General features: G+C 54.4%; 1 protein-coding gene across 50 annotated transcripts in view; it reads left to right on the top strand.

Annotated features, from left to right (window-relative positions):
* CELF4 (CUGBP Elav-like family member 4) overlaps window positions 1-26,512 on the top strand; it is a 285,471-nt gene that overhangs the window by 69,275 nt on the left and 189,684 nt on the right. For all 50 annotated transcript variants that reach the window (XM_059409508.1, XM_059409510.1, XM_059409511.1 and 47 more), the window contains exon 2: window positions 7,299-7,381. In XM_059409508.1, coding sequence (XP_059265491.1) covers window positions 7,299-7,381 — 83 coding nt within the window. The remainder of the gene's footprint in view (window positions 1-7,298; window positions 7,382-26,512) is intronic.

The following is a 26,512-nucleotide window of genomic DNA, read 5'->3' as shown; positions in this document are numbered from 1 at the left end:
AGCCGAAAGGCAGCTGTCCCAGACCCTCTCCACACACCCTGTTCTCCCCGCAGCCAACCATCTCTCCCCAGCGTCTCAGATCGCCGCCACCCAGGCAGGGGCAGAGCAGAGTTTAACCACCACTTTATTCAATGATGTCTGTCACTGGGAAGAGGAGAGGACCCTGGAGTTGACAGTTCCTACAGCAGCAGATTTCAATGTGGGCAAAACACACATAAATGCAAGGTAGACGAATATGTGTGTCCTAACTGCCAATTGAGAGGGGCCATCCATAAGGGCCTGAAGAGATGCTGGGGTTGGTGCAGTCAGGGAAATCTTGGTGGGAGAGGGGAGGCTCCATCACTCCTAGAAGGACATGTGGGCTCCAGAGGAGAGAGGCAAGGCAGAGGCTGAAGGGGAAAGGATGCTCAGGCTTGGCTTTACCCCACGGAGATGGAGACGCAAGAGGAAGTCAGAGTCATGTCCACGGGTGGGTTCACTGTCCCTCTGCTGTGGAGAGAGGAGAGCCACAGGAGCTGTTGCAAGACCAGCACAGAGGAGTCCTCTGGGGAAGGGGCAGAAAGGAGAAAGATCCAGGTAGAAAGAACTGGAGGCTCCAGCACAGCCAGGACAGGTCCTGGAAAGAAGGCAGGAGGATCAGCTGGGGACTGGGCTGGGAAAGAGAGGCAGAGACGGTTGACAGTCTCCTGGTTTCTTTCTCCTGCCAGTCACCAGGCTCTGCTGAGCCCCAAGGGCCCATTCTCAAGTGAGCAGACAAGGCTCACCCTTGGGGCAGGAACCAGAAGAAGGTGAGGTGAGACTGTGGGGGTCCTTGGCTGCACAGACCCAGAGACCCAAAGCGGTGGGTCTTAAAGGAGATACAGACCCGGGACGAGCACCCAGGTGGGAAGATATTCCCAGAGGGAGAATGTGTAGGTGAGGAACAGCTCTGCAGCTCTGTCTCCCACATGCATAAGAAGGGAGGAAGGGGTGTTTGGCTCCAGAAAGCACCAGAGAGGTAACCCTTGCCCACCCAGACCATGGGGGAGGGGAACTGGATTGGGGCAAGGAGAAGGGGGCGGATTTGGCCTCAGAACACCCATGACCCTCTTTTCTGGGAGGCTGGCGGATGTTCCCTCTCTCCCTCCTTCTCCATCCGCCCCCAGAGATTCTGCCTTCATTTCTCTGCGGCAGGGCCTGTGTCTGTTTTTTAAGATTCTCCAGGTGATTTTCAGGTGCAGACTCGGTGAGAACCACTGAGGGGTGGTGCTCTGAGAATGGGATTTCAAGAACTAGGCAGGTCTACGGGTGGAGATTTGGGGTGGGAAGGGGATCTTCCTGGACAGCCTAAGAGGACCGCACTGAACAGGGAGCCCCTGGCTTGACCCATTGGTCTGGCTTGCTTTCCTTCCCCACCCCGTTCCCAGGCTCTGGCTTCCTCTCACTTCCTCCAGGCCAGCCAAGTGCAGGCCCCGAAGGATCTGATGTTTTATTAAAGTCCAGATCTCCCTATCCTAGGGCCACCTTCCTCCAGCTAATTCGGTAATTCAATTAGTGGGAAGCCAAGGCTTGGCTGGGGGGGGGGGGTGCACATCGGGAGCCTTCCCTTCCGTGATGATGATTACACCCCAGGCTTAGGCCCTGCTTGGAGTTGGGCAGGAAATTGTACTTCCTTCGCTTCACAATGACAAGGGCCTTTTATCCCTGCACACGGGGGCTTTGTAAATTACTGCCATCTCTCGCAATTAATTCTGCAGGGCTGTGTTTTACCCCCACGTGGGAGAGGGCACCCACCCACCTTCTCGGGAACCAGTGGTGCCCCCTGGCCCAGCTGGAGGGGAGTGTCTGCCGGCCCCCTGCACCTCAGCACAGCGCCACCCTCCCAGCTCTGCCTGCCTCCCCAAGGCTCCTGGGCTCCTGCTCAACCACTCCTGGCAACACCTTTCTACCCCCTCCCCCTCCTTTTCTGCCCGAGGCCTTCCCAATCTCTCAGCAGGCTACGTGGCTCCCCTTCCCCCACCCCCATGGCTCTCTAGGTCTCCCAGCCCTCAGGTGCCTGAGCCAGAAGCTCAGTCCTCCATTTCGAAGCCCTTAGCCTTCACACAGTGGATAGTCTCTTCAGAGACACAAGCCAAGGAACAGATGGGAAGGACAAGTAAATACGAAGGATGAGTGGGAAGAGGTTAACCGTCAGCATGAGGACCAGTGAGCGCAGGTCTAGGCCAGTGTTCAGGGCACATGGTAGAAGTGAGAGCCTCAGAAGAGAGGCAGGAGGGTGGGGGCTGCCTCGTGCAGGGAACCCCGGGCTACAGCTGCTGCCGGTAGCATTGTCATGGCACTTGTCTCAACGTGTGACATCTCTTTGCACCCATTCCCACACCCTCATGATTTCCAAAGTCCATCCCTGCTCTGCTGGGCTGCAGTTCTGTTCTGCTCAGGTCCATGATTCCAGAGGGATGGGAGACTTGTGGGAGGGGCTGGTGCTGGGGGACCCCCCCCTCCAGGACGATGGGACAGGAAAAACAGGAGCCAGAGCTGTGAGATCCTAGCCCCACGGAGAGTCATTTCTGCACTCCCCACCTCAGATCCCGCCTCAGCATCGCTTGCTGGGTGACGGGAATCTAACTCAGTTCCTGGAAGCTTTGAGACCAGGACACAGGCGGACCCTCACGTGATAATTTCCCTCACGAAGAATTTGCCAGGAAGCTGATGTCCAGTGATCTTTGACTGTCCCCTCATAAGGGACTATGAGTCTGGCTCACCCACTCGCACCACCTCCCCTGTCATCCTATCTTCTTTGGCGTAGCTTTTTTTTTTTTTCTTTAAAATTAATTGTGCAAGTGATACATGAGTCTAACTGGGATACATAGTGTCTAACTGCATTGATCAAACCGAAAAAAGTTAATGTTATGGGTGATACGCCCCACCTTCTCACAGACTCCCTGTTTCCAGCTTGGTGAGATACCTTCTAGACTTTGTGCCATGGTGTAAATACAGATTCAGGTGCACATGGAACTAATGGACTGTGTCGTCACTGCGTGTATGCGGTGTATTCTGTTTCACAACTCTGCTTTTCGCCGCTGACTGTGGCTTCCCACGCTCGTACATCGAGGACCATTTCAGCATTTTAACGGCTATAGAGTATTCCACGGTTGAAACATAAAACCGTCTCTGCGCTGAGAAACCTCTCGGTGCCTTTCAATTGTTCTGCTTTTCCAAAAGGCCACAGTGGACTCCTCTTCTTTCTGTGAGCACAGGGGAAGAGTCCACTTGTAGGGCTAGGCCGGGGAGGGTATGCTGGGCCACCAGCCCCTTCCTCAGGGAAAGGGGCTCCCTTCTCAGACCTCCCCAAGGTGCAGAGCCTGGCTTAGCCTCCTCTCCCGGGCCCTGCTGGCTCAGTAGCAGCTGCTCTGGGGGACAATCCCATTTCCTGAATAGACTGTGAATTCCTAAGCGGCCTCACAGCTGCATCTCTGGTCTGGGGACAGGTCAGCTCAGCATGTCCCAGAGGGCGGAGCAGGGCAGCGTTGGTGAGCCCTGAGCTGAGGGTCCCTTCCACATCCTTGCAGCTGGAAGCCTCCTCCCCAACTCCACAACTCCCTTGAGGAGTGGCAGTGAACACCAGGAAGTTAAGACTAGCGTTTCCCAGCGGGCTTCTGTGTGCCCCAAGCCCCCGCCCTACATATGAGAGGCCAGCAAGTGCAAGCAAGTGAGGCCTGGCCACCCTGAGTCCCACCTGAGTCTCCACCTCAGGCCCACCCTGCTGGGCAAGACCCTGCCTCCCAGCCAGGCTGCTGGTCCCCCAGGGCTCTACCCTCCACGAGGGAGCAAATACAGTCCCTTTGCGCACAATGTGGTCAGCAGTTAATAGCTGTTTAGCTATATCTGCCTTTTTTTTTTTTTTTTTAAGAACCCTAGTGAGATGTATTGAGTTGAGCCGTGGCACCGGACTGGCACTTAAGCAGGGCCCAGGGATCTCCCCCAGCCAGCACCTCTGTAAGGCTGGTCTGCCTGGCAGACGGGCAGAGGGACTCCTGCTGATCTCATGCCCACGAGAGCGAGTTTCTGTTTAGGCCATGCTCTGCAGAGGTTGTTGACTACCCGCTGACTAGTAGGTCTCCCCACCAACCTCTGAGGGGGATGGCTCTCCCCTTTTATAGATGAGGGCACCGCCCCCCGCCCCCCGCATTGGTCCCGCACAAGTTGCCAGGCAGGATTGCGGGCTCTTGACCAGTATGTATTGAGATCCCACCTCCCGGGATCTCCTGTTGGGGGCATGGAGAACCAAGCTGGAAAGGGACAGAAGCAAGTCCCTGACCTCCCTCGGAGGGCGGGGCAACTGCCAATCAAGGAACCAACCTGTAAGGTTAACAGCTCAGTGGGGTGCCAAACGGAAGAGAAAACAGGACAGGGGTCGGAGAGGAAGTGTGTGCTGGGGGAGGGGTGAAAGGAGGTCAGAAGGGGCATCACGAGGTCACATTCAAGGGGAAACCTGGGGGCAGCGAAGGAGCCAGGCCGCAGAGAGCGGGGCGAATCAGGGCAGAAGTCCGAAGGCACAGTGTGTCTAGCAGAGCTGAGAAACAGGAAGGAGGCAAGAGGGTAGGAGGCAAGAGGAGAACCGAAGGAGGTGAGGTCAAGGGGAGGAGATGTCAGGGACCGTCACATGGGGCCTGGGGGTTCCCTCAAAGATTCTGGTTCACAGCCGCTGTGAGGTCTCAGAAACACTGGCAGAAATTCCTGGAAGCTGGAAAAAAGCAACAGATTCTTTCTCTTTCCTGGGACCGTTATCCGTCATCCAGGGCCACAACAGGGGGGCCATTTTCTCCCCTTCTTCCTCCTACTCCCCCTTCCTGGCCTTCCCCTAACCTCCTCCTACTTCTCCTTTCTTCTCCCCGTTCCCTCCTCCTCCTGCCACCTTCTTCTTCTTCCCATTCCTCCTTCTCCTCCCTCTCCACACCTGCCCCTGACCTTGTCCCTAGCTGGCTTGCCTGCCTGCAGCAAGACAGTGGCTGCCTCCCAGGTGCAGGCAGACACAGGCAGAGGACAAGGCCAGGAAAGGGGCGGGAGGAAAGAGGCCCCCAGAGAGGCAGGCAGCAGCACGAGGGAGGATGTCATGGGGGCCTCTGACCGCTATTCATTTCAGCCCCCTGGTGTCTCCATCAATAACCGTCTGCCAGGACTAGGACCGGGAGGGAGGAGTGAGGAGGGGGGAGAAGGCAGGGTGATCTGGGGTCTGGATGGGGAGGGATGGGATGGAGTGGGGGGGGAGACTTCCTGGCACTCACAGGTCCCCCCTGCCTGGGGCAAGAGTTGGAGGTGGGGAAGGCGCAGAGCCCACAGGTTGCTGAGAGTTTCTGCCTCCGCGGTATCTCTCCCTGCTTCCTTCCTCCTTTCTGTCCCCTTCGATCATACATTCCCTTCCATAGGGGATCATACATTCCCTCTCCTAAGGGGAAGGGAGGCAGACCAATTCTTTGTTTTTTTTTTTTTTTTAAGATTTTATTGATTTATTTGACGGAGAGAGACACAGAAAGAGAGAGAACACAAGCAGGGGGAGTGGGAGAGGGAGAAGCAGGCTTCCCGCCAAGTAGGGAGCCCAATGTGTGGCTCGATCCCAGGACTCTGGGATCATGACCTGAGCTGAAGGCAGATGCTTAAGGACTGAGCCACCCAGGTGCCCCAGGACCAATGTCTATACTGGAAGAGAAGGAAGGGTTGTGTCCCCCACTCCCCCCCCCACCCCGCCCCAGCAGTAGGTGGTGGAGGAGAAAAGATCTGCAGAGGATGCTGGGAGCACTCTGTTCCCCGGAGAGCAAGAAGCCAGAGAAAGCCTGGTCACGAGAGTTGGTGTAGGCTCCACCAGCCTGCAGACCTCACCGGAAGAGGGCCTAGGCCACAGAGCCTGGCACACAGCGGGCACCTGGGAAGTAGTTAACAAATGGCCAGAGAATGGGTGGCTTGGGATGGACGTGAGGTTGTCTTGGGATGGACCAGAGCGGTCAGGAAGGGCTGCTCAGAATCAGGGGAACTTGATCGGATTCTTGAAAGAAGGGTGGGATTGAAGATGGGAGCATGGGCCAAGAAGGCAGAGCAGGTGAGAAGATCGTGAGAACAAAGGAAGAGGGACAGTGGAGGGGAAGAAGCCTGGGAAACAAGGGAGGTGGACCGGCTGCAGGGTGCTTCCGAAAGCTTGAGGTGACGGTCCCCAGGAGACTAAAACCTTCTGTTGGCCAAAGGTGGCTTTTTGACTTCCCCTACGGCCTAGGTCTTACAGGCCTCAGAAGCCATACTCGGCCATGTCTACAGGCAGAGGAAGAGGCCCCTGACACCCGGCTGTTTGCGGGAACTGCCAGAAAGACTCTCCTACTAGCAACCATGCTCTTTGCTTGGTCACCATGCCTGAAGGGCCAGCAGAAAGAGTCACCCTGTGAGTTAGGTACATTGTTCTGTAAAATACAGATTCCCTGGTGAGGCACGGTCAGTCACTTAAGGGGAAAACTATACTGGAGTGACCGCAGAGCCCAGTGGGTCAGCCCTCTCAATGCACACCCGAGGAGACTAAGGCCGCACAGGGGACGGAATTTGCCAGGGTCGTCCAGGGAATTAGAGGCAGAGCAAGAGTGGGCCTCAGCTCCTGTTGAACGTTGGTGGGCTGGATATGCCCAAGAAGCCCTCTAACTGGAGGGGTGTGGAGATGTCACTGCACATGGGGTGGCAGGGGACACATGGACAGCCCCACTCACTTTATTAGTACAGACAGGCCTAGGGTCCTCCCTACAGATGGAGACTTTATTTGGTAGGGGCAGGTCTCGAGGGTCCTTCCATCATCCCTGATGGAGCAGCCAGCAGCACTCCGGAAGGGGCCAGAACGAGTTCATGGCGCAATGTGACTGGAAGGGGGGGGGGGGGTGAGGGCTGGGAGCTGTCCCTTCCAGGAGGTACTGGGTGTGGAGCTAAGACAAAACAGCGGGGGAGGGGGGTGAAGAAGGGAGAGAAGAAGGGAGGGAGAGGCCGAGGCACAGGGCACAGGGACAGGAAGGGACCCGCGGGGAGAGGGGGCGGGGGCGTTGGGGGGGGGGAGATGCAGGGTGGGGAGACTTCGGCGAGTGAGCAAAACAGAAAAGCAACGCGAGGGACAAAAAGCAGACAGACAGGAAAACGGAGAGGCAAGAAAGCTCTAGTGGAGTGCACAGGAGAGAGAGAGGTGGGGAGAGGGACCCAGAGCGGGGAGGGGCCGAGACTGGAGGGCGGGCGAGAGGGCGCGTCGGCGGCCCGGGGGCGCCCCACTGACCCTTCTCGGCGCTTGCTTCCCTCCCTAGGCTGCGCTTTCCTCACCTACTGCGAGCGTGAGTCAGCGCTGAAGGCCCAGAGCGCGCTGCACGAGCAGAAGACTCTGCCCGGGGTAAGTGGCGCCCGCCGAGGCGCGAGCGACCGATGCGCCGACAGGGGGCGACTTCAGGAGGCCGGGCTGCGTCGCGGCCGGCTGGGGGGATCGCGGGCCCCGGGCGCGCGCCTGCCTCCGCTCCGGAGCTGGCGCGCCGCCCCCGGCGCCCCCAGAAGCCTGGAGGCGCAGGGCCGGGACGAGGGAGCGTGGGCGCCGGTCTCCGAGCTTGCCCCGCGGCTTCCTCAGCCCGCCGTCCAGGCCCGACGGAATCCTGGGCGGGGGGCGAACGCGGCCGTGGCCGCGGAGCTGGGGCGCGGCTCCTCCCCTGGCCCTCCCGACGCCTCGGATCTGGTCCCTGCTCCGCGCACTTCCCGCGCGGGCAGCCGGGGCGGGGACGCAGAGTGCCCTGGGTCCCCGGAGCCCCGAGCAGGCTCCGCCGGCCCCACGGGGCCCCCAGTGGCGGGGCCGCCCGAGCGCCAGCGGATCGACGTCGGACACGGACTGTTCCTGGGGCGGGGGTGGGGGCCGGGGCGGGAGGGGGCGCCTCCTCGCCCAGGCTCGGCGCCGCAAGTGAGATCACCGCGGTTTATTTAAGGAGCCAGCCCTCGTCTTTGATAAACTATCGCGCCTCAGCCCTGGTTTATAGCTTCTGTGCGGAGGAGAAGAGAATTATTTATGGCCCCCCTAACTGGGTGTGATATCAGCCATGGCTATTATCGCGGCTAGTTCATCACCATAAAATAAGAAGTGTTCCTCGGGTCAAGGGTCTGCGCGGTCTCTCCTGTGGGTTCAGAGAGATGGGGGGGGGGGTAGATATACGGCTCACCGAGTATCTAAAGATAAATGGAAAGATGTGAGTGTTGGTGGGCATTATTTAAAGAATTTGCAAATATACCGTGGTTAAGCTTATACAATGGACACTGCAGGGGAGCACGTGTATTCCGTGTGTGTGCTTACCGGTGTTTACACATGCATGTTTACATTCTTACCGAGCAAACCCGTATGTAAACACACGTTTCCATTTCTGCCCCACAGCGGGAAAGGTTAACCAGGTAGACAGAAAATGCAACCCTGGGTCGGGGCAGCTTTCCTTTGCATCACAGATCCTTCTTTACCCATTGAGGGGAGGGGAGGGCCTTCCTTCCATTAAGACAGCCTTTGTATTGTATTTTGGTACTTGTGATTGCAAAGCACGGGGCTGAGTCATCTTAATAACATACCCGCGGATGCAAATGTATGGAAATCGTGCACCGCACAGGTTTTTGTGTGGAGCCCAGCTCTGGCACGGTGGCCATTCCCCAGTTGGTTTTTTAGTGGCGCGGCTACACGCACATATATTATAGTAATTACTTTCTGGGTGCCCTCTGTAAGATGGCAGAAATATGCTCCACATCGCCCCATGTTATGTGTGAAGCATAAAGCCATATTGTAAGATAATCAAAGCCTTCTGAGAAAGGTTTGTGCTGATTAATAAAGTGTTTATAGTACTTTGTTTTGGGGGAGATTGTGATAGATATTTTAGAACCACCCAAATGGAAGAAAATACCGTATTGTTTTGGGAGCCCTTCATCAGCCTGAGAGAGATTGCTGGGGAGTTTTGTGATGGCTAAAAGCTGGGAATTAGATGGAGAAAGAGAAAGAGAAGGTGGGAGGGAGACACTCAGGATTTTGAAGGGGGAGAGAAAGGGGACTGGGAGAATTTCAGTAGCAAGTGTGGATTGTTCAGGATCTAACATTAACTTGTGGTTGTTTATTTTACATATAATAGAAGAGCTAAATGATGGAGTGTATTAGTTCTTTAATAATTTATAGAAATACTTTGATGTTGCAGTAATTACATTAAAGGTCACATATCAAAGGTAATTTGGTTGAGCAGCTGTGATGGTTTCTCAGAAGCAATCAATACCACTGTCCGTGGTGCTGATTTCACCAAGGGGCCTGCCAGATTAAAGCAGGCTTATTACCAGGCAGAAAGGCCCAGGGGAAATCAGGAGCACATTGGAGCGACGCGCCAGCCCCCCTTCCGCCGATAATTAACACTGTTCCCCATAATCTGCGCTAATCCTTCATACTGGGAGATCCAGTGGCATTTTTCTGAAATCACAAAGACAAGTTGGGCAAGTTTGGGAGAAAGGACAAAAAGAAACGTGAATGTATGTTGGGAGATGGGAGGGGTGAGGAGAAGCCAATGGTGGGGCTAAAACATAGCCTGGAGTCCCCGTGCAGTGCCTGGAATGCTTGTTCTTTCTTCAAAGGCCTCACAGGGAGACTCGTGGCCTCAAAGACCTCATCACAATTCTCAGGGAAGGCACAGCCTTGGGGGGGTGGGTGGGCAGGGAACAGGGTGGAGGGACATAGAAAAAAGACAAGATTGAAGCTCAAACTTCCCAGGGCCTATGGTCTCCACCCACATTCGCATGGAAACAAATGAAAAACAAAATGACCAAATAAAATTATGCTTTAAAGTGGATTCCAGAAAGCAGAACTGGTGTTATTATTGTGGTTCTCTCCTTTGAGATCAGAGAAAGTATGATGCTAGCAAATGCAGGGACAGAACCAAGCAAAATGCTGTCACCCTAACCAAATGAGGAGTATTTCCATCAGCTGAGACTGTGCTCTTGGCCACCTGTTTGGTTGCGGGGGCGCAGAGAGAGACCTCTTCTTGTTTGGCTTGACCACATTAGGTGCCCCAGTGAGCACACTCTGTGTCAGACTAAGAAGAAAGCAATTGAAAAAAGCACCTAGAAAACTGGTAACCTCAGCAATTTAGGCACTTTTCCAGACTTCAAAATCCATTAAAATCAGTCCATTAAAACCAACCCTCCACTTTTTCACTGAAAAGAAAAAGAGGGGAGAAAATAGTGCAGGCAACCCATCCTGTTTCCCAGCAAGTTCCAGGGCTTGCCTGTCGGCAGCAAGAACAGTACCATTGTACACACACACACACACACATACATCACTATCACCGAAAACAACAACAAAACAACAGAGGTAAAAATAGAGATGCCCCCTCAATATGGGCCTTCATTTAGGGACTGAGAAGGAAACTGACATTTCTCTTGGGGTGAGTGGAAGCTCAGAAACCATTCCATAATGGCTATTCTTGCAAGTCAGAGGTCATTGTCCCTGGGAACCACCCTAACCAAAGTTCCTGGGATGGCTGATGGAAACATTCCTGGACCAGTGTCACAAATGGATTATTATTTTTGAGTTCAGCATGACTTGGTTAAAATGAGATTATTAAACCACAAAAGCTCATCAGGGTCCTTTTGAAGAAGTATCTTCTGCCAGGATCTAGGCAGAGTGATTCCACTCTTCTAAACTCTCCATCTCTATGTCTTCCTCACACTCTTGATTGCTCTTTCCCGGCCCCCTACCCCTCTTCAGCCCACCCTCTTTCATATCCAACATTTGTTACCCTACTTGTAGGGTACAGCCAACATGGGACAGTTTCTCAATCCATCAACATGCATTTCCTGAGTGTGTCCTCGGCACTGTGCTAGGCATCCTGGCAAATACATGTTTAGAAAAACTCATCCCTATCCCTCTCGGAGGTTTCCATCAAGTTAGAGACAGAAGCCACACACATGCACAAAAATATCAACACTACAAGGCAGCAGGCTATTATAAAATGGGTAATGTGGACAGTTGCTCGATAATAATAACTAAAATTTTTTAATTTAAGCATTACTATCTGATGGACAGGAAGCAAGCATGTTACCTCCTTTACCTCATTTTATCTTCACAACTACCCTAAGAGGAAATTATCAGGATTACCCTACACACGTGTAGAAACCCAGGCTTAGATTAAGCAATTTGTCCAAAGTCACATAATTAAGAAATGGCCAAGCCAGGACCAGCACCAGGACACCCACCTATCTTTTTTAGCACTACCAGTTGCTTTTGGGGGGATCCAGATGACTGTGGGGTATAGGAATAGCTAGCTCAAGGTTTTGTCCAGGATATGAGTAGGCTGGGAATAGGGAGTCAGGAAAAGGACAGGTGTTTGAGATGAGCGCACTGGTCTGAGAATCAGCCTTGAACACAAGGCATGAATGACAAGTCAGGAGCTGTGAGCTGGGCCAGAGGGGTCCACTCAGAGAGTTCCCTGGGGCCTGAGCATGCATAGGAGACCTCTTGGAAGAATTCTGTTCCTTAAAATAGGCCCCTGCTCCTTAGTCTCAGCCCCTGTGCCTTTGGGACTTTGCAGGCAATTGTCTTCCAGGAAGACCCCATCTGTTTCCAAAGTTAGAAACATAGGGCCTCTGGGGAGAGACTGGATAAGGAAAACCAGGCAACATGGCCAGTAGCGGCCAGCACTTTGCTCCTCTGACAGCAGAAAGGGCCCTTCGCCAGGGCTGCTAAGGGGGAAAAGCTAGGTTCGATTAGCAGGAGGCTTGTGGAAACAGCAAGAGGAAGGAGCGGACAGGGAAGAGAAGAAGAGAGTGAGCTGGCAAGGGGAGGAGGGCGTGGGGAGAGTGGGAGCTGTATCTGCTTGGTAAACATTAAAGTTCCAATTCACTAGTTAAAGATTGGCTTTTGTGCTCTCACTCTGGCAACCCAAGAATACAAAGCAAACCAACACACTGCTCTCTGTCTGTCTCCCACCCCCAGCCTTGGGTTCAGCCCACTAGACATGTAACATCACTGCCATCACACCTCCAGACGCAGGTCCCCGCAACTCAGGACCAGTCATTCCTAGGGAAATTCAGTGTTACCTTCTTTGAATATACCAGGAAAGATGTTAAAATGGAAAATTAAAAAACAAAACAATCTTAATTGGATTTCTAGCTGCACCCCCCACCCCACCCCTGGCTCCCGCAGGCTCTGGATGCCTCCTCTGTTTGCCTGAGTCCCGTCTTGTCTTCCATTCTTTCTCTTTCTCCCTTTTTTCTATGCCTGTTTCTTCCACCTTTCTCTCCCTCCTGGTCATTTTTCTCTTCCTCTTTTCCCCCTTTTGTTTTCTACCCTGTCTTCATTTATCATTCTCACTTGCCTCTTCTGGCTCTCCCCTCTCCGCCTCCCTCCCTCTGGCTCTCCCTCTTTCTCCCTCTGTGCACCCTGTCTCCACCTTGACACCCTCCAAGACTCTAGCGGGACCTGCTCCAGCTTTCCTGGGGCTTCCTGATGAGCCCCATCTCCCTCCTGACAACCGTGCTATGGAAGGATCCATCCAATTTTATGTACAACTGTAAAGATGAATGATAAGTAGAAAGGATGCAGGCAAGAACAAGATGAATAAATTATAAAGGGCAAATGATGACAAGCCAGGGGTCCCCAGAGACAGTGATATGATAACAGAAACTAAAGACGAATTTATGATGGATGTAGTTAGCATGTACGGAGGCTGTTAATTCTTCAGGGTAGTTTTACAACTTCTGGTGATTGGCGCAATCAAAGAGTTTCATTTTAGAGATATGGTGTATTTCCATTTGTCTGTCCTCTGGGCCCGGGGTTGGCGCCTGTCTCTGTGCAGTGAGCCTGGGTCGTGTCGGCACGTGCATCTTCTCCCCTAGCCCCTGCCACCTTTGTGCGTCTCTGCTTTCCTTTCCGCGCTGGGGTCACAAGCCAGATCCCTGCCCACCTCCAGCTCCCCAGTCCTGCTGTCCTTCTTCCTCCTGAGTGTCTTAGCTTGGGGATTGTTGAAACCAAGTACCACACTGGGGAGCTTACATAACAGAAATTTGTTGTTTTACAGTTCTGGGGCTAGAAGTCCAAGATCAAGTTGTTGGCAAGGTTGATTCCTACTGAGGGCTATGAGGGAGAGTCTGTTCCAGGCCTCTCTCCTCATTTCTGGGAGCCTTAGGTGTTCTGGCTTGTAGATAATGTTCTTCTGTGGCGTCCCATCACCTTCCCTGTATGTGTGTCTGTGTCCAAGCTTCCCCTCTGATAAGGGCACACCAGTCACATGTCCTCATCTTAAACTCGATTACTTCTGCAAAGACCCTATTTCAAATAAGGTCACATTCATGAGTACTGGGTGGCAGTTAGGACTTCGACATCTTTTGGGGGGAACATAATTCAACCTAAAACCCAGAGAAATGGACAAACGAATGGCTCTTCCATGGCAGGAAGGAAATATCTCCAAAAGTGGGAACCCATGATCTGAGAGGAAGGAGTTGCAGGTTTCCTTGAAGCAGAGCGGGGACCAGAAACCAGGCATCCGCAGCCCACCCACGTGTGGGGTTTCTCCAGCTCCTCCCTCTGCAGGATCCCCATCGTGCCAGGAAGCAGATCTGGCAGCCTCTCAGACCGCACCACGGATAGGAGGGCTGGGGCTGAGAGTACATCAAGCAGAAGGGAACACCAGAGTTCCCAGAGGGAAGTCAGAAATGCCTGAAATCCAGACAGCAAGCACGAGATAGGCACCCTCTGTTCCTGCCTCTCCTCCCCCACCCCAGGCCTTGGCCCCAGTCCACCTCCCTCGCTTCTATGCAGACTCTTCACTCCCCTGCGCACAGAGACATCTCAGAGTCCTCCCACCCAGGCCTTTGCCTCCCCTGCACTGCCCACACTGGCCTAGGTGGGAACATGTCCCCATGTTTTTGGCAAGTGACTCTTGACTCCAGTTTGGAGTCATTACCATTACCATTTGCCATGTCCCCACAAAGATGGGCAACCCGAGGTGTTGCTGGCAGAAAGCACTGCGGCTCCTCATTCTTCAATTATTCGTGAAAATTCTTGTTGTAAAGAGAAAAGGGCTGAAATTCAGGGGATGTGGTCTGTCAGCATCCCCATTTATTATGGTTCAAATATGTTTTGATCAAAGGCATTGGCAGTGTTCTCAACTAGACCACCAGGGGGCACCAGGCAAGTGGCTTCCTCCCCTGTGGCTGAGGCGGCACAAAGCAAGGGAGCCTGGTGCGCCCAACTCTTGTGTTCAGCGAAGAGGCCACATGATGCCAAATGCTCCGCGCCACCCACTTATCGCACTTGTCACCCTCGACCCCACTGGCTGGATGACTTAGGACAAACCACCTGACCTTTCTGGACCTGTCTCTTAATTCTATAATGAAAATCGTATGTGTAAGACCTTTATATGCTGTGGATTGCTATAAATAATCCAAGTATTATGATGAATGCTGAAACAGCAATGTCAGTGTGAATGACCACAGGGTTCATTGTTACAGTAAAATCTGGTGACTCCTAATTCATATGTGAAATAGTCACAGGACAATTAAAATATAAAATGATCAAATGTGTAGTTTAGACCATATGTCCTGTTACATTTCAGAAGAGCAAGATGGGACACCTGGGTGGCTCAGTCTGTTAAGTGTTTGCCTTTAGCTAAGACCATGAGCTCAGGGTCCTGGGATGGAGGCCCGCATGGGGCTCCCTGCTCAGTGAGGAGCGTGCTTCTCTCTCTCTCCCTCTTCCCCTCCTCCTGCTCGCGCTCTCTTTCTTTCTCTCTCTCTCTCAAATAAATAAATAAATAAAATCTTAAAAAAAAAAAAAAGAGCAAGATGACTATGACCTGGAATGACCAGAAAGTGCTTCATGGAGAGGAGATAGAATTCAAGTGTGTACAAGGGAGGGGAATGAGAAAGGTAGTAAGGAAAGAAGACTTTGGGGAGCCAGGAGTCTGGATTTTCTCACGTTAGGGATGAGAAGGCCTTCCTTGCACCGCTGCTCTGCAGAACCTCCCGCCCCGACATCCTGCAGGCCCCAGTCACAGGCAGATGAGTCACACTGACATTCTGCTCACTCTGGGCATGGCTTCAGGCCCAGCAATCCTGTTTCCCTCCTCCCTGGAAAAGCCCGACTCCTGCTGCTCACCCCCACAGTCCTCCCAGGGCTCCAAGACTTAGCATCAAGCACCACTCCCCCACTTCCTCTAGCAAGCTCTCCCAGGTTGCTCTAAGCCACACAGGTCTCCCTTCTGTCTGACCAGGGTCAGCAGCACTGGAGTCCATGCCCTGGCCAAAGTGTGTTTGTGGGACCTGCGTGTCAGCAATGTCAGTGTGCTTTTTAGAAATGCAGTCTTGGGGGCACCTGGGTGGCTCAGTGGGTTGAGGTCTCTGCCTTCCGCTCTGGTCATGATCCCGGGTTCCTGGGATCGAGCCCTGAGTCGGGCTCTCTGCTCGGCAGGGTGCCTGCTTCCTCCTCTCTCTCTCTGCCTGTCTCTCTGCCTACTTGTGATCTCTGTCTGTCAAAAAAAGAAAAAAAAAAGGAAAAAAAAAAAAAAGAAATGCAGTCTTGGGCCCCACCCTGGACTGAGTCCTATCACTGAGACTGTACCCCACTGCATTTTAACAAGAGCTCTAGAAGATTCGTGTGCACAAAAATTTGATGGCCACTGGCCTAACTTCAGGCTCTGAAAGATAATATGTTCTTTTGAATGCTCCCAGCAGCAGACTCTTAGACAAGCGTTTGCGTACAAGTGGTTTTTTTGGATAGTGACCCCAGGAAACATGAATAGAAAGTGAGAAAGTATGACAGGAGGGAAAGAGATCGATCAAGTGTGTGTCCATCAGACAGACTAGCTTCCACCGTGAGTGGTACTTAGTCCCACTGGGACCTCTAGCCCCAATGTGGGTCACACTTCCCAGAGTCACCCACCCAATTCCCACCAGTCTTTGGTTGAGAATGTGCGGGGACCAGGAAAGCCCCAGCTCTCCGTGGCTGGCCACATGGGTGGACAGAGTGGGCGCCTTGATCCAAGAAATCCCTCAGACAGGAGGTGCAGATGCTGGCAGCTGGAAGGGAGGCCACGGTCATGACGGTGAGGAGAGCAAGGAGCTACGGGCAGGGCACTGCCTGAATTTGCTGCAGATCTGCTCTGGCTCCTGACTCCATACTCTCGAATAGGAGGGAGGATGACAGAGGCCTGTCTCTCGAGCCATGATGACAACAGCCATTCACTGGGTGCTCACCATGTGCCAGACACATCACAAGGATGATCCCGCTTATGGGCCCAGGTAGCATCGCACTGGGGCTCTCAAGTAAGGATTGCTAGCACTGTCTTATGGAAGAGGACTCTGAGGTGAATGGGCTTTCTTGGGGTCATGTGGCCAGGGAGAGGTCTGGCTCCAAGGCCCGTGCACCCTCTACTGAATCCCGTGGTACCAGCTGTGCAGAAAACCAGAGCTTCACAATGGGCAGGAATAGTGTTTCTTCCTCAGTCCCTGTCACCTAAGGTCAAGACCAAGCTGTTCCCACAGGAGATTCTGGCCTCAGTGCTAGAGCCCCCGGGGTCCACATGAGGCAGGGCAAGGCCCTATACATGTCACCGCAGAGATCTGCCTTTAGATTGGAAAGCATTAATTTGTGTGGAAAGCAGTATCAGATTCCAGCTTCAGCTCTGCCTGGATCCTAATGGTATGCCCTTAGGAAACCACTTAATCTCTTTGAACCTCAGTTGCAATCACTATCCTGTCAGTTAGAAATACATTTGACTTCCGTGGCTTCAACAAATGGAGCTTGGGTTTTTTGCGGATCACAGATTCTGAGGTTTGGCAGCATAACAATGTCAGCGGCTCTTCCCTCATGGTTATAAAATGGCTGCCGCAGCTCCATGCATCACATCCACAATCAAGCAGAGTAAATGCAGCTGCGTCTATCCCTTTTATCCAAAATGCAAAAGGTTTCCCCGAGGCCCCTTCCCAGTAGACTTAAGTGTATGTCTCACTGGCCAGAACTGTGTCCTGTGGTCACCTTAGCTGCAAGGCAGCAGGGAAAGGGGATTTCAGATCTGCTATGAATAAAACCTTGTACTCTGGTTCACGAAGGAGAAGAGGGGATGGATACGGGGTAGGAGCCAGCCAAGTCTGCTGCCCCACCCTCCTAGAGATGGGTGTGGGGTACAGAAAAGCAAGCTGGGCCAGAGTAGCAGCTGCACCCCACACACATGCAGGGTTTGCTTGTATGAGGAGGCTGAGTCAGAAAGAGGAGTTTCGCAGTGTGTTCGAGAGATGTTTCTTCAACATGGCACTGCTAACTCAGCACGTTTATTCAACCACTGACATGGTTTCCGATTCCATGGGATTCGCAGCGAGGGAGGAGGATTTCAGCCCCTTATTTTTACCATCTGTGTCTTCCTTGAACTTGTATCTCTCTGTGCCTCTGGATTTGGCTTAAATATTAAAGAATCAAAGACCACTGTGCCTACAGACAGCTGTCCCCCATCACGGCATGCCATGACTGTCCCCCCCCCCCCACCCCGCACCCCTTTGTCTGCTGTCACGCTGCATGCATACCTTCTGAAAGTGGCCCAGCCAGTTCTCAGGGCCAGCAACAACCGTGACCACTTTGTTTTTCAAAAGAACTGAAGCGCACCCCTCCGGCCTGTTGTAGGGGTGTGGAGTGAGGCTGCGGGCTCAGTGTAAATCCTGCCTGAGAAAAAGAGAACTTAAACACTGGTGATTAGCTTCAGCTCCAGCAGACTGAGCAGGGAAGGAAAAGGTCAGCGATGGCCCCAGGGCTGGCCTGTGCTTCCCCTGTGGCCTCTGCCAGCAGTTTGAGGAAGGCCCACCAAGCCCTCCCCAACCCCCAGTGGCAGAAACTGTCCCAACAGATAGTGAGCCTCTGGCCACAGAAGGGTTCAAACTGAATCTGAGTGGCCTGGGGGTGGAGGAGGGCAGTGCAGGCAGTTCCCACGTCGGATTAAATCACTCCTCGGCGAGCCGAGATCCCATGATTGTCTCCCTGTTTTACTTGTTTCTCTATCATACAAGGCCCCACAGCTCCTGTCCCTGTCTGAAGCCCCGGCCAAGCCCCACTGTCCCACTTGCGTGCCCCAGCCTCAATCCAGGAGGACGTCCTTCCGAAGACTCTGCCCTTCCAATCTCTCCCTTCTCTGAAGGCCCCCAGGATTTAGAGCCCACCGTGCCGCTGGGCAGGCTCGCGCCCCGATTTCAGCCAACCCAGCTCCTCCACTCTGAACTGTGTGACCTTGGGCAATTCATTTCACTTCTCCGTGCTTTATCTCAACCCTGGGATGCCAGTAGTGCCTTTCTTCTGGGGCTGTTTCTGCACAGTGTGAGGTCCAGCCTGCAAAGCCCCCAGCTCGCTGCGTCCACGTAGGAGATGTGTGACGGTCTCTGCGTGGCTATGGCTATCCTTGTGGCCACGTTCCCCTCCAGAGGGGCAAGTGTCCCTGCTTGGCTCCTTCTGATCTGTCCCCACCCCTGTCTGCCATGACCTGGTGCACCACTGACACATGAGGCGTAGTCACAAGAACCCCGGCTGCATAGCTTAGCACCGGGCTGGCCACACAGGGAGACCGACAAACCCCAGTACACGGGAGCCAAGTGTGAGAGTGGCAGGAAGATCCCTGGCTTGCTGCTCCTCTCCCTGCCAAGGCCTGGCTGTGCTGGAAGAAAGAGACTCAGGATCACTACTCTGTGCCCCCGGGAGAGGTGTGGGCGAAGTCTGTCCTCATGGTTCCCACGCTCCGCTCCACACTGGAGGGCTCCGTACTTGCCTCACCACTCCCCAATTACAGAGCCTCACCCCAAACAAGGGCAGCCCCCTGGCAACTGGGCAGCAGGAGCCCAGAAGACTTAACACCCAAACCAGTAAGAGCAGAAGCAGATTCGTGCCCCGGCAGCCACATCGTTTCGCATGGTCCAGGAGGCCGTTCCAGGCAGGGCGACCCTGGGATCCGAAATGAATATGCATTTGGCCTCTCCCAGCAGCCCTGACAGCTGGCATCCGACAGCTGGGACTGCTCACGGCCTGAGAGAAGGTTTTTAATTCAGTTCGTAAGTGTTTCCTGAGCACCCACCAGGAGCGCGGCCCTGTGCTAGGTGCAGCTTGGCAGGTGGGAGCGAGGAGAGGCCGAGAACCCTGCTGCCCCTTGGGGCTTTCCCTCCCGCAGAGGAGAAAAGATGTACCTGCCAAGCAATTACAGGACAATGGATTGTGAGTTTGGACTGCGATTTCGCCCTCTGAGTAGTCTGGGAGCCCTGCAAGGCCCCGGGGCTTGTTTACCCAGGGTCTTCCATGAGCCCACCCTGGGTGCTGAGGGCACTGCCTTGGGACCTCGGGCAGGATCGGGGTCCCTGGAGAGGGGCTGGAGACAGCATTCCGTTGGGGCGAGAGCACGCACAACACAGGAAGGGAGGGAGTGAGGCTGTGCCACCCCTGTCCTGCGGGAGCTCAGGAAGCCCTGAGAGAAGGGACGGGGAAAGGCAGAGGAGGCTCGGGACCCGAGTCGGGAAGGCCTGGAATGTCCCACGGAGCAACTTGCTCTCTTTTCTTTCAGTGCCTGGGAGCCATTAAAGCTTCCTGAGTAGGAGAATGACGGCTTCCCCATGACAGGCAGCATGGTCTGGAGGGAAAAGGCCTGTCCAGCGAGAGGCCAGAAGTGGGAGAGTGGCATCAGGAATAGAGTCTGAGAGAGTAGAGAGCCTTCCAGAGTCTCTCTTTGCCGAGCAGCCTCAGTGGGCCAGGCCAGCACACTTGGGGCACGAGCTGGCAGGAGGCCACTCACTCGGTGTTGAAAAGCCTGCTGGAGGGGGCCATCGGGGAAACGTGGCTCCCTCTAGGACATGGAAGCTGGTGAAGGGATCTTGGCACTTTGCCCACACCCCCACCACGGCTTAGGGGACAGGTCTCACCTGGAGGAGAGTTCTGGAGAGGTTCCTAAACCACCTAACTGCACCTCGAGGGTTCTGAGATAGTCAGGTTTGTAACAGGTGCTGAGGAAGAGGTTCAACATCTCACATCAACACATGTGCATGGGCACACACACGTGCAGACACACACATGCACACACGCAGGCACGCACATGCGCGGGCGTGAAGTCAGGGAGCAGCCTGGGAATCCATATGTTGCAAATGCTCCCTGGGTGATTTCAGTGTTCCTCCCAGCTGTGGAGCCCTGGGCACCCCTGTTCTGTGTCCAACACTATCAGGAAACCCATCCCTGCTCTCAGGCTAGTAGAGTTCTGTCCATTCCACCCTGTTTTCCTCCTGAGGGCCCGAGAAACTCAGAAATTAAAGTGGTGCCTTAGCGTCCCCTGCTCCGTGCCCCCATTCTGCAAGGGGGACTCAGAAGCCCAGAGACAGCACATAGCCTGTGAGGATCCATGGACACGGGGCACACTGCCGAGATGCCACATCTGTGCCCTTTCTCCCTGAGATCCCAGCCTTCATCTCCCAGAGCCCCGTGGCGGAGAAATCTGGTAAGTACGCCCACCTTCAGAAGAGCTGGGGAGGACACCCGTTTCCATTAGCATCATATTATGGGGTGTGCTCAGTGCGGTTTGATTACTTTTCAGTAGACAGTCCAACAGTGCTTCCAAGTGAATGTCCTGCCAAGCCTGCTTTAATGAACAGATACAAAGCATGTGTGATTAGCACCGTGATGGTGTGACAGCAAGCACCAGTAAGCCACTTGCAAACACTGTCGCTCTCTGAGGTAGATGACATATCCCTGCAGACAACAATTCTGCACTATTTATTTGCTGATCAACATTTTTGGCCCCACCGATTTTGCAAGAATTGACCTCTTTCTCATCCGACTTGGAGAGTTCAGAATTTTCAGAAGGCAACCATCTCCTTAAGTAGTGCACGTCTCAAAGATGGAAGGAACCTGGCATGGGGGTCTCAGCCTCTCCTGAAAGCCTCCCCGGATGGAGTGGACCCCCACTCTCTAACAGCACCCCCATGGTCTCACTGGAGATGGTGCTGCATTACGAGGAGACAGGATAGGGTAGGTCCTACGGATGCCCCTCACGCCTCTCAGACCCCACGGAGTTTGGCATTATTTAGTGTGCTTCGCGTTCACACCCTGCCTGAGGTTGCTCGAAGCCCTTGAGACCGTGGGGCAAGAGCCCAGCCTGGCACGCATCAGGCGATGGAGGCAAACCGATCCTCTGGCGGCCGCTGGTGCCTTCCTGGGCTCATGCCCGTGGGTTCTAGGGAGACGGTATGTGCCATCTTCCTCTATTCTTATTAAACGATTTATCTGGGGGAACTTAATATTTTCTTTTAGGATAAACTGAGCTAATACGATGTGCTTGTTTTAATTTGTGAGGTTAACTGATCTAATTATCTGTGGCGTTCAGTTAAATCCTTGTGCCTGGGCCGGCTGCAGGTGTGGGCTTTGAATCCTGCCAACAGGAAATCTCTTAAAACGAGCTGATCTAACGCAGCAGGTCTGCTGGTATGAGGGATTTTCTAATAATGCATGAATTTATTAACAGCTAAAGATAAATAGAGGATGTATTTACATTAAACAAATTCACAAGGAACTGTCTGCTGCTTCCCTGCCCCCTTCCCAATGCACGTATCCCCCCACTACCATTACTGTCTGTGCCATCCAGGTTGAGTTCAGAGCAACTCTGAGGGACTCTTGGAGACTAAAAGTGGATACCCCTGCCCTGTGACACAGCGGGGGAGCTGATCTGGCCGGAATTAAAGATCTGGAATTTCAGCTGACTCCAGAGGAACCAGGGATGTCACCTAGGTCCCTAATAGCTGACGCAGTCTTGGGAGGAGAACAGGTGCCTTCCCCTGGGCTGGGAAGATGGTCCTAGAAATCTGTGTTTGGGGCTGAGAGATACACATCAAGGGGGTTGTATCCAGGAAGGATGACAAGGGAAGGAAGGAGAAAGCGTGCCTTCACCCTGAAGCTAGTTGAAAGGCTGGTGACATCTAGCCAGATGCAGGACAGCCCTGACAGATGGGACGTGAAGCCAGATTGGGGATGGCAGGAGGAGAACCTTGGGAAGCAGGAAGAAGGGGTGAGGGGGCCCCACGACATACAGGATGTGTCATGAGGAGCTTCAGGCTTCCCAGTCCCAATCCCACCTTCTGCTGACCCAGTAGGAGCTGCTCCATCCCCCATCTGAGGCTCCAGAAACCTCTCAAGCCTGGGCCAGGGATACTAGTACTATCCAAGGGGAGAGGAATTCCAACGGCAGGAGTTCCACATTGCATCAAAATGCTGCTAGCCTGTGTTGTTTGAAAACATGGCTTTGGGACCTGGCCAAGCAGCCCCAGCCGCATTTGAAATGCATTTCCCATTACCTGAGGCCCAGACGCCCTGACAGCCCGAGTCACTCAGTCCTGACCTGTTTTCAGCCAGCATCCAGCTCCCCCTCTTCCTCGTGAGTGATCCCGAATGAAGTTGCACTTGCAAAGGCAGTGTAGATGAAGCACACATGTGCGAAATGTACGTGTGCACACGGATGCGGATACACGCACACACGCTGGGTTCGTGCACGCACGGGCATTCTGGCACATGCCCACGCGTAGGCACACGGACGTACATGTGCACACACGCTTTTCCTCGGGCTCTTCTGGCACTAAAAGAGAATGTAGCTCTACAGGGACAGCTGAAGATAAACTCTTGATTTCTGATTTTCAGAGCAGTTTGGACAAGGTCCTCTGAAATGCATTAAAATGCTAATCACAGCATCTGTCTGAACCCTGGCAGCTGTGTGACTTGGGGGAAATTGAACCAGAATGGATTCAGAGCCTGGAACTCCTCCCTGACTCTCTTTGCCTCACCCTCCCCCTGTCCCATCTCTCTGCTCCCCTCCCTTGTCTGCCCACCAGGGCCCCCACCCAGCATCAGCCTTTCTGTCCCCCCAGCTCCCACAGCAGCCAGGACTCTGCCAGACCGAGAGTCCCAGAGACGTGGCTCCCCAGTGCCGACCAGCAGAGCTGCTGTGTGCCTGGCTCTGCCCAAAGTTCACCCAGTGGAACTTCTCCGGACCCGGAGATGGCATCGCACCACCAGCGGGGCCTTGCTGCTCCTGCCGCCCTCCAGGGAGAGCAGAGAACGTGCCTGGGCTATCAGAGGTGGATGCTAAAATCGTGCTCTAGTTAACCCAAATGAAGAGGACTCCGAGGGCAGAATTTTAGGCACAGCCGCAGGCGAGCCCAGGAGAAGCTTTCCGACCACCGTCGGTGACACCGGCTGTGCAAACAAACGGGCATGAGGGGAGGGGATGGCTCTTGCATCCACACTCCTGGTGAGCAGTCCTCTCACTCTCCACCACTGCCAGGTGACATCCAAGCCCTCCTCCACCCTTCCCAGACTCAGCCCAGCCCAGCTCCTTTCTGCCACTCAGTCTGACACAGGATCCAGGACCACCCCCCCCCCCCCCCCCCCCGCCACCCTGCTCCCAAGACCTCCCCTCTCCCCTTGCAACTTCACATTGCCTGGCCTTCTCCTGGACCCCAGGCTCTTTGCTGAACAAGACCTTGGTCAGTGTTCCAAATTCCACCTAGACCTCACCTTACCCAGGAAGCCTTCCCCAGTCTGGATGAGGCTGGTAAGAGGCTCCCTCTTGTATTCTCAGAAGTTCCTGCGCCTACCTCCGTTATCAAAGTTTAAACACGATCTCTTGGCCAGTCCTTCCCCAGGATGGTGTGTTCTTAGAGGGCAGGAGCTGGGTCCTACCCATCCCTGGGGGCCCAGTACTGGCACCAGGATTAGCCTGCTAAGTTCTCAAGGGCGTGTGATAACACTGGGAAGTGAGTGGCCCTGTCCTTGAATCCTTAGGACCAGAGCCACTTGGTGGAACCCCTCTGTGGACGTCTGGGAAGATTTCACCCTCATTGCTGGGACCTGGAGTGGGCTCTGGTCAGGCCTCACACCGGGTTCCATGTGCCCACACCCCTTTCCCCGATCCCCCCCCCCATGAAGATCGATGCTCCCAGCATATCATGGTTCCATTTTTCCTCTTAAGCATCAAACTGTCATTTCACTAAACACCATCTGGAGACTCCTGGCTTCAGCCCCTCGCTTCTTCCAAACTCTTATTAATGTGATGGGTGTTTATTCCTTCTTCCTCCTCTTCCACTTCCTCCAGAACATCTCAGCTCTGCAGCCTGCAGACATTCATCTTATCTTGGGGGAGCTCAGCTCTCCTGGGGAGGGCGGCCGTCTCAGGCTTGGCTCTAAGCAGCTGACAGTGATAGAGCAGACAGAGAGCAAGAGCGCACTGTGATGGCCCCTCCTAGAGCCGACTCCCAGCCAGACTGGGAAGGGGGGACGGCAGAGAGATGACTGGGGAGGGAGCCTGGCGTAACTTGGTCTACAGTGGTTTCCACTCTGGCACACTGATCTTTCCAGAATGCTGGGACCTTCGTGGTGCTCTGGCACTACCAAACAAAGTCCGGATTCCTACCCCAGCCCTGGATGTTCGGCATTCTCCAGCCCTTCCCAGCATCTGAGTCTTCCCCAGCCTCTGGGTACCCATCTCTGCTGCCAACATACTGCGCTTGTCCTTCCTTCTATGCCCATGCCCATTTTGCGGCTCCCATCTGAATGCTCTCCCCCATTTGTTGCATGTCCTCAAAGGAGGAGCTCACTCCTTTCCTCTCCAAGCAGCCTTCTCTGCCTACCCCACCCACTCCAACAACCTCCCATGGCCCTTGCTGAAAGGGCGACATCATTTCCCTGAGTGATCCAACCCCCATTGTACTCATGGGTCGTATCTCTCAAAACAGACACGAGGCTCCCCGGCAGGTGATCCCGGCGGCCAGCCCAGGACTGGGAACACGGGGGTTCGCAGCCAATCCCTGCTGTCTTGAAGCGAAGCAGATCAGCAGCAGTGACCCCACTGAGATGGGCACCGGTTCCTCGGGGGTGTCTGCAGTCGGAGCGCCGCCCCCCCCCGGGGGCCCACGCGGAGGCCCTCCCATTCCGGTCCCTGACTGTGGCCCAGCCTGGCAGCTCGTTTTCCCTGGTAGAGCATTAAGCTAATGCATGTTGTGTCTCATTAGTGGCGTTCTGTTTGTGCCAGGGCCAGGCGGTTTGATGGGTACTTGATTGGATATTCTGTTTATTTATGGCAGGAAAAGCATTCTTTATTGAGGACTGGGCAGCACATTTCTGTCCCGATGGCACTAAGATCCTCTGGCAATCATGCAATTATAAATTAAGACTAAATAAATAATATATAATAAGCAATAAAGACTGCATGCTTCCATGTAAGGCGCTCTCCTCGGGCAGGCGTCAGCCTCTCCCTGCAGCTGGGCCTAGAGACCCAGCAGAACCCCGGGCTGAGAGACACGAGCCATCATCCCAAGCTCTTGGCTGGGCCATTCCCCACGTGAGCCTTCGTGTCCTCAGTCATAACACCTGAGTGGGAAGCATGCCAGCCCTGACAGAAAACCTTCCACTTCCTGCTGCCACGGATCCTCACAGAACCTAGAGGAGGAAGGGAGGGCAGGTCTTAGTACGTCTAACTGATCGATGAGGAAACTAGGTGAGGCCTGCAGAGGCGGAACACCAGCCCAGGACCGCAGGGAAAGGCATCCGTGCCTCGAACTGCTTTGTCCTGCCCTGTGCCCCTTGGTCACTTATAGGCTGGTCAGGGTGGAGGCGGGAGGTGGACAATCTTCCAAGAGACGAGGTTGGGGCTACCGTCCTCCGAAGGTGAGAGTCAGGGGTGAGGGAAGAGGGTAACACTCCGCAGCCCACCTCCGAGCCCACTCCTCCCGGCTCAACGTCATGCCGGAGCCACCCAAGTTCATCCTCCTGCCTCAGCGATGAGTCCGTGAGAGATTCCCACCCATCGCCAGCTTCTCAGGGGGCCTGGGGAGGCAGCGGTGGGAAAGGCAGAAGGAAAAGGTCAAGGACCAGCCAGGGCTGAGGGCTGGGAACGGCCATGGATCCACAGAGGGAAGTGCACTGGGCTGAGTAGGGTCAGAGATGCAAGAGTGCGCAGCGGGGCCTAGACCGAGTGGCTGGAGGAGCCCTGGGGGGCAGGGCTTGCCTGTGTCGTGAAGGACTTAGGAGGACCCAAGGAGAGTCCTTGCGGGCCTTTGTACCCTCTGGGAGTGTGTGCCAAGCAGGCAGTTATGCCGGAAGTGCATCCAAAGACATCAAGCCAGGGTCCCCCTCTGGGCAGGTCACTCGTATGGAATGGGCTGAGCAGGCTGGGTTTCCAAGTCTGGAGATGGTTACTCAGCCAGAGCCCCTCCAGAGGGGGCCTGGTATACCCTGTCTGTGAGATGCCTCCCCTCCAGGGGCTGCTGGGATCACAAAGAGCCAGGAGCTCTGCAGTTCACAACGGGGCCGTGATTCTTAGCCGGGCCAGGCTCTGCACCTCCGCCCCCAGAACAGCGGGCCAGCCAGAGCACCGGCCCACTCCAGGCAGAGTCCTGAGTTGTGGGGCAGATGTGCGCAAAGCGCCTGCATCTCCCCCAAGGAGCAGTGTCTCTCCCTGACGCCCAGCCAGGGGCC

The sequence above is a fragment of the Mustela nigripes genome, chromosome 8, assembly GCF_022355385.1.
Source record: "Mustela nigripes isolate SB6536 chromosome 8, MUSNIG.SB6536, whole genome shotgun sequence".
In the NCBI taxonomy this organism is placed as follows: Eukaryota; Metazoa; Chordata; class Mammalia; order Carnivora; family Mustelidae; genus Mustela; species Mustela nigripes.
This window is presented reverse-complemented; position numbering and strand designations above follow the sequence as displayed.